Here is an 8,768-nt window from a genome sequence, read left to right on the forward strand (position 1 = left end):
GTAGTGTTTGATGATTGTCTCTAGATGCAATTTAACAGAAGTTGACAAACCGTAGGGTGTGATCAGGCAGTGTGCCAGCCTCACAGCCTGACACAGCAGAAGGCAGGGAGACACACCGTGATCTGATGATTCAGCCAGAAGTAGACAAGAGAAAGAAAGGCTGAGTGCAGTTTGGACAGTATATTCTCAAGTCAAGTAAATACTTATTCAAAAACACAAATTGCAAAGTACATTTTCATTTTAATGTCAATGCATTTCTGTATTTAAATTTAAAACATTTCCCCCAAAAGGTAAGAGAGAAAGAAATCAGACATTTTCAGATTTTATTTTATTTTATTTTTTACGATTTGCCAGGGGGAGGTAGTTTTGAGACCAGGATTACTGCGTGTTTTTTGTGAGGGTACCTACCCTAGGGGACACGGGGAGAACATTCAAACTCCACACAGAAAGGCCCTTTCGCCAACCCGGCCTCTGGTATGGGCACTGATGACACGGAGGAGAGAACACGTCCCCAGTGCCCACAGCGTCCCCTGCAGTGGGAATTGAACCGAGGACCTTCTAGCTGTGAGGCGACAGCACTACCGACTGTGCCACCGTGGCCCCATTTTCAGGAATTGTATTCATCTACAAACTCACAACGACTTGCACTGCGACCTTTGTGAGCTTGTAGATCAGCTATGTTCACTACATTTGTAGGCTAATAGTAGTTAATTCAAGATATTTTTTTAAAGTTTGGGTCCCAAGAGTCCCTTTCCTATAAATGTAGTGGAGTCAAAAGTACAATATTTATATTTGAAATGTGAGTAAATGTAGCCTAAAGTAAGTTACTGTCCATCGCTGGCTAAGTGCTTTGACATTCAGGTTATACTTCCACCACGGCCAAATTGGTTTGAGGCCAACAAGCCATGAAACGTATTAGTTAATATCGCCTAATCCTCCGGTGTTGTAAAACAGCGGCTCTAGTAGGGCTGTGACATTGGATAAAATGACTCATAGCCAGAACAAGTATCATCTGGCCTTTGAATCATTGTCATAATGGCTTCTCACCGTCAGAGGGCAGTATAGCATTAAATCATAATCTGAATGAATGCTCCCAGTGGATGAATGAAACCATATAATGGGGCTTAAAATATCTTTGGTAGCCGCATAGCCACTGCAGAGCCCTGTGCAATTGTTCATTGTGTCTCACTAGTTCTCACATTATGAAGTGTAATTTGACATGAGGTGTTTGTTTGGCTCTTCATTTAGCCTACCAAAACAATATTGTATTTTCTTAGCAACATTTTATTTCACACTTGTTAATGCAAATGAGGCTGCACACACACACACACACACACACACACACACACACACACACACACACACACACACACACACACACACACACACACACACACACAGTCACACACACACAGTCACACACACACACACACACACACACACACACACACACACACACACACACAGCCCACGAGTAGCCCACATAACTCTGATTCAGTTTGTCATTTTGGTCCGTCTCTGTTGCCTCAATCTTTTACCCATTTCATCCAGAAAGAGTTTGATCGTTCCAGGCAGTGGCTTTGTTGTATGGCTGTAGTCACAGACTCACAGTGGATCAATATATGGTCCTGATATGCTTGCAGCAGCATTTTCATCCTGTGCTCATTATAGCCTATGTTCTTTCATGCTTTACTACCAGCAATAGACCTGTTCCCTGGGTTTCCTCTGTGTTATGGCATTCCTATTTAATATATTCCAACTTCATTCAATAACTGTTTACAGACCAGGCCCAGACTTGAATTTAAGCAGCTGCATGGCAGTGTCCATTTCATTTAGCAATATAATTATCTATGTCAAAGTAGGAGACCGGACAGACATTCAATTAAATTCAATTAAATTCAATTCAATTCAATTTTATTAAAGTGTCAAATCACAACAAGTTGTCTCAAGACACTATTGCGACAATGTTAACGAAAAACTCCCCTTTAGGAAGAAACGTCAGGCAGAACCCGACTCTAGGGTGGGCGGCCATCTGCCTCGACCGTGTCGGGGGAGAGGGGGGGGGGGGGGTAGAGGGGGAATAGGAAGAAAGAATAGAAGAGAGATAGACAGGGTGGGCTCCGTGGAGGAGCCTGGTCCACATCTGGTTCAGGTCGTGCTCTGTGAGGCCGGGTCCACGGTCACACTTCTGATGGGCTCCATGAAGAGGCCTGGTTAATATTAGAGGTCCACGGAACTGCGACGTGGAGGACGAAAAGAGACTCCGGGGAGGGATTCCCCGGATGTTGGATTAGTCTTACTGGAGCCTATATAGTGTATATTACAAGCAAGCACTGCTGGGAGACAAACCCACGCAAACAATGTACGACCATGGTATTTAGCAGATACACAACACAGGTGCAGGTTTTTGGCAGGAGGTTCCCCTTACTCAGTTCCCACCCTTATGACTTTGTCGGGTGAGCGAGTACTGAAGACAAGTCTAGCTATAGGCTTTGTCGTAGAGAAAGGTTTTCAACCTAGTCTTGAATGTGCAGAGCGTGTCAGCCCCACGGACCAAAGCCGGGAGAAGGTTCCACAGCTGAGGTGCCTGGGACCTAAACGCCCAGCCTCCTATTGTAACTTTTGATATTGTTGGGACAGTAAGCATTTTCGCATACTGTAAACGCACTGGTATTCTATTTGGTTTGTAGGGATCGATGAGTTGACCATGTAGTTTTAGGTTACATGGTTCCGAATATTTATCTATTACAATTACAATGAATATTTGGTGAATCATTAAATCTACTGTAGGTAAGGTCATGGCTAAGCCTGATTAGGTGTTGGGTGCCAAAGAAAGCATGCTTCCTATTGTGGAGTATGATGGAGCATTGGAGTATAAATTAACCATAAGTTGCCTGAATGGCTGTCAGCAGCCCGTTGGTCCTCAATGGATCACTAATATCACTATCATACAGAAAAGCAACCCGTCCCATTACTGCTGCCTCAAATGAGAAGAGGACAAGGGAAGTTATGGATGCCATTGCCCCCAAGGCTATGTCAGTGATTACTCACCTAGTGAATGATACCTCGATCACGACCCACCCAGCAGCCTCCCATACTCCCATCTGCCATCTCCTCCTCCTCCTCTTGAGTCAGCAGTCTACAATGTGTAGTCTGGAAATCTTAAAGCATGGTATAATACAATACATAATCAAATCTTGCACTACATAGAATCCCCACTCTCTGCTTTGAGTAGGGTAGAGGTGAGCAGTTGATGTCAAATTGCAGGTATACCAGCATGGAATCCTCCAACCTCCGAACTAAGTATAATGGCAGAAGGGTTTTTTACAATTTTATTTATACATTTTCAGGAGACATACTTTACAAACAATCACATCACATACACATACACACACACACACACACACACACACACACACACACACACACACACACACACACACACACACACACACACACACACACACACACACACACACACACACACACACACACACACACACACACACACACACACACACACACACACACACACAAACCCTTCCCACCCCCCCATTGGCAGAAGGGTTCTTGAGGGCTGTGCTTACAGTATATATTTGACTTTCTTTCCTCTTGTTTTCTGTAGGTGTACATTCTGAATACATTAATTCTTTGTTGATAAAGTGTTTCATCCTTGGGAATGGAATTAATTTCATGCCCTCTTAATTTTTCAAACACTAATAACCAAGAGTGTTCTGATGACTCAGAGCAATTTCATCCCTTTTGGATTAGTCTAATGAAGTAGTGAAGTACCAGCAAGTACCATATTCCTACATTTGTCTTTTTGTCTTGAGTAATTGACATAATGCCGTAGAGACCTCCGTCACAGTTCAAAGGCGACAATGCTGAGTGCGTTTCCTTTCCCCCCCCCCCCCCGTCCCAGACTCAGAACGTCATGTATGACATGATATCAGACCTGAATGACAGAGGAGAGGACATGGAGAAGAGGATCGCCCTCTTGGAGACCAAACTGGAGACCTTGCTGGGGAACTTGCAGGCCTTGCCGGGCCTGATCAGCCAGGTGATCAGCCAGCAGCACAGGGACTTCCTGGAGGTGCAACTCCAGCCGTATGACAAACACAGCCCTGAGCGCTCACAGTCAGTGTCCAGACGGAGATCGTCCTCCACAGCTCCCCCCACCTCTTCAGAGAGCAGCTAGAGTCCAAGGGGAAGGCCTCCACTGAAGACTTTTGCCATCATATGGCCAAGTTGCATTTATCGTAAAGCCTTATGGTTTCAATATGTATTATCCAAATTCTGATGACAGAATCCAAGGTATACCGGGGGACAATGCATTTTAAAAGGATAACTTCATGCTGTTATTTGTTTTTTATTACCTCAAACTATGTTGTTATCCTTGCTCTGGTGACACGACCATGAATAATGGCGCTTCCCTCAGTAAAAACTAAAAGGCCGGTTGATGGTGGCTATGTCAAAGAACTGTACTCCATCTCTATGCAGAGGTAGCCTGTTTTAGGTGACGAGGTTACCAAGTGTGAAAGTATTGCACTAAAATAGTGCTTCTCACAGACTTTGTGCTTCTGCTGGCTTGATTCAGATACCGTGTTCCTCAAAGCAAACCGGAAAACCATGCAACCTGTCAGTCAGGGAGAATAACAGCTATTATTTTATTGAGGAGAAGTGCTGTGTTTGATGGACTCAACTGAACTGACAACAAGGGGCAGAAGAAGGTCGCTCCTACACACTGTCACTCAGAGATAACTTATAAAGCTTGAAATGAGGAGGAAAATAGCATATATCTTTTAGGTTAGAAACAGCATCAAATATAGTGGTTTTCCTTTGCAGAGTACCCCTGTAGAATGACTATTTTTGGGGCAACATTGCAAATAAATTAATCCTCTAGTCAAAATGAATGCATCAAAATCTGTACTTGCACTTACTTTTTAATCAATGCACTTCAATACTGACTGACGTATGATATAACAATACGTTTCTCATTAAAAGAAGAACATTTTAGATGTTTGGGCATGGGTTTATTAAGCCTAATTCACCCTTTGCTGTGTGACCATGTAGCTTGTCAAAAATAAGTGATTTCAACAGAAGAATGTGAGGCATTATGTCAGTTGAAAAGTTCTGGCCGATATATCCTTATTATAATTTTACTTTTTTTCAGTATTCTTTCTGCAATTATATAGCTGATGTGTCTAAACTTTCATCCTTGCTTCCCTATTTTGAAAGGTTTCTAAATTAAGCTCACAAGTCTCGAGTTGACTCGTGAGCTTGTAGTTGCAAGTTTTGCAACTACTTGCAACTACAAGTTTTGCAACTTGTAGTTGCAAGTTTTAAAGGTTTTTAACAGGGCTACAGTGATAAAATAAAGAGCAATTTATGTGTGTATTTTATATTTACTTCAACAATCTGTCAAAACATCAATCATTGGTTGTCTAGGCCAGTGGTTCCCAATGTGGGGTCCGGGGACCCCCAAGGGTCCTTGAGAGAGTTCCAGGGGGTCCCCAGCTAAATGATAGTTAGGAACAAAATGGACCCTTATGGGACTGTAACTCAGAGAGACCCCTTTTCCACCAGTTGGTTCCCAATGTGAACCGGTTCAGTTCTTTTTGGTTTTTAGTCCATGAGCCAGAGCTCCAGAATTGGTGGGCAAACTATACCCTATATTAAATTGTTTATAGGATCAATACAAGTAAATTAATACATGATAACCCTTCCACAGTAGTACCTTTTTCATATTTTTGATTATTTTGCATATTATCCTACATAATACCTCATTTGCATATTTTAAAATGTAAAATTTGTAATACAATAAATCATTGTCTTCGTGTAAGTACTCAATTGGGGAAGTTTAATGGTGATAACAATCTAATATAGGTATGGTTTTGCACACTCAATTCATAATTAATGTTTCAATTTTGGAGCTCTGGCTCATGGACTAAAAACCAAAAAGAACTGAACCGGTTCCCATTGGGAACCAACCGGTGGAAAAGGGGCCAGAGTGTACCCCCAATATAAATTGGGGGTCCCAGAGATAGAAATGCCATTAAATGGGGGTCTGTAGACTAATTTATGTCAAACTGGGGGTCATTGAAATTTAACATGTTGAGAATCACTGCTAGAGCCGTAAAAATCTTCTCTTATAGGGGGGTCCCTGGCATATCTTTTCAAATGGGGGTCCGCGGGCTAATTAGTGTCAATTTGGGGGTCCTTGACATGAAAAGGTTTGGGAACCCCTGGTCTAGGCCTCACCAAAATCGTGGTTCAGCATCGAAACAACAAATATGGCATCGGTCAGACTAGTTATTTTTGACAAGTCACACGGTTGTACGACACAGTATGAATTAGCCATTATTGTCAATTCTCAAGTTGTGTGGATGAATCAAGTCAAAGCATCACCTTATACCGCTGTTCACTGAAAGCTACTGAATGATCATAGTCATTGAGTCCCCTCTTTTCTCTCTGTGTCCTACCTCCTGTCCTTCTTGCCTGCATGTGCTATTTATGCTCGCTGTCACCCCAGCCGGGCAACATTAGATGAATGCTGATCAGTTATTACTCACTGAAACCATATCTACCTTTTAAAAAGAAAATGCCTATTTTTATATTCCAATGGGGACAAGCACACCTCCTACACCTACGCAGATAACAATTGGGAGTTGTGAATGAACAGATTCAGTATTTCTAGCACATGGCTCATGTGTTGGACAGGAGTTAAGACACACAACATGTTAGCCTATTAAGTTCTCATGTCATGTCAACCTGACTAACCCTATCTAACAATCACATTATACTTACATTCAGATTATTATTTTTCAAGCACTTGCATCGAATAACACTGTTGATTGAGTTGGAATGTAAAGAAGCGTGGGGTTTGAAACCTAAAGGTTGTGTGTGGCCTTTATTAGGTTGTGCATTTTAAGTCAAAAGACTCAAAACCCAAACAGCAAAAACTTATCGTAGGCCTACTCGTATTTATTCAAATACTCTCCTGGGTCTCCCTCTCTCATGTGGTCAACATATGGGTTAGTTGTTAAACATTTAACATACGCTTATAAATATTTGTTATCACACCCATTGCAAGTTTTTTACGCCCGAGTTATACATAGTTGCCACACAGAGGGTGTCACACAGAAATAACCACTCTATAAACTCACATTGTGTTGCAGTGAGCTTGTAGATCTGCTATTTTCGATGTGACACCGGTGCGCAACCAAGTATGAATCTGGCAATAGTGCAGTGAATAGGTGAGTGGGCCAGTTGTGTGATGGCTACTTATCTAACCAGCTGTACTAATCTTATTCAACCAATAAACCCCACTAACCAACCAACAAGAAGAATGATGGATGTTCAGTCCAGGAATTACTGCAACATAGAAACCAATGAGAGATTATACTGTATGCGAACAAAATATTAAACAATAAAATTACAATATTTAACAACCTGTGTGACTCTTTTTGTTGGAACAAGATATATTCACCTCAGTTAGTTGCTGTATTTTGGTGTGTGTGTGTGTGTGTGTGTGTGTGTGTGTGTGTGTGTGTGTGTGTGTGTGTGTGTGTGTGTGTGTGTGTGTGTGTGTGTGTGTGTGTGTGTGTGTGTGTGCATGTGTGCGTGCGTGCGTGCGGTGGGGTACACACTTGCATGCTCAGTCATTGACAGTTGAATACAATTACACACCATTGACAGTTTAGTCAATGTTGTATTATGTATCTATATATCTCTTCCTGTCTATGTATTATTGCGGCCGGAAGTCGTTAACTATGAAACCTTGCGTTTTTGGCACCTAACCCACAATCCCCGTCACTCTGTCACGTCACCTAACTCAAATCCCCGTCGCTCACCCCAGGCAAGCCCCCATGGGTGCCCAGGTCATCGTGACATCACATGACATCAACCCCATATATGGTGCCCAGGTCATTGTGATTTATTGGTCAAAGTTCATCCCATGCCACACTCGCCCAGCAGTCTGACATCGCCTGGGTGAGGTCGTACTGCTGTGGAAGATCGGCGTGTGCACCGATCTGCCCTAGCAGTACGACCTCCACACTCTCACGGAGGAGACTGCCGACGAGCGGCGCCGTCTTCTGGCCAGAACTAGAGTTCAAACTAGAGTTCTCAACAGGCCCGGAAATTAAGGCCCGGCCCAGTACAAACCCTGTACATTCAATACACTGCCCCCCGCTGCCACCCTTAGATATCCATATATGGAGCTGACCTGTTCTGACATTCCATAACTTGATCTGACCTCATCACACCCTGTACACTCAAGATACGCTCCATATATGTCCAGTGCATACGACCGCTTCTCGCCCTCAGGCGTCTTATTACTGGTATAGTTATGTGTTCTTGCTTACTGTAAATCGCTCTGGATTAAGAGCGTCTGCTAAATGCCTAAATTGTAAATTGTCTCTTGCGGGTCAGTGCAAATTAAATTAAGCAGAGGTGTTTACCGTGTTTTGCTGAACTTTATACACTACCATCTTATGATCTTTTTATTTTTGCATGTGGTACAACTGGAATGGAAAGTTGTAAAATTATAACAAATCACATTTGCTTTTACACAGAGAAAACCTGTAGATGGAGGCAAAACAGAGAAATGGCTACCTTTCAATGTAGATACACATTAGGGCCTATCTTGTTTTTATGGATAAAGCTAATTATAATTTACAAGGAGGGCCAGTTATTAGATATATTCTTTATTGACTTCATTTGGACACTTGACTTTATTCAATTCCTGTAATTATCTCTTTCTATTG

General features: G+C 42.4%; 1 protein-coding gene across 2 annotated transcripts in view; it reads left to right on the plus strand.

Moving 5' to 3' along the window:
* Positions 1 to 5,422, plus strand: part of kcnn2 (potassium calcium-activated channel subfamily N member 2) — a gene marked incomplete at its 5' end in the record, with an annotated part of 36,643 nt that extends 31,221 nt beyond the window's left edge. For both annotated transcript variants that reach the window (XM_083793572.1, XM_083793573.1), the window contains one exon: positions 3,923 to 5,422. In XM_083793572.1, the coding sequence (XP_083649698.1) occupies positions 3,923 to 4,198 (276 nt within the window). In that variant the 3' untranslated portion in view covers positions 4,199 to 5,422. The remainder of the gene's footprint in view (positions 1 to 3,922) is intronic.
* Between the last annotated feature and the right edge of the window lie 3,346 nt (positions 5,423 to 8,768).

The sequence above is a fragment of the Protomyctophum parallelum genome (genome assembly GCF_964188405.1).
Source record: "Protomyctophum parallelum genome assembly, chromosome: 21".
Classification (NCBI taxonomy): Eukaryota; Metazoa; Chordata; class Actinopteri; order Myctophiformes; family Myctophidae; genus Protomyctophum; species Protomyctophum parallelum.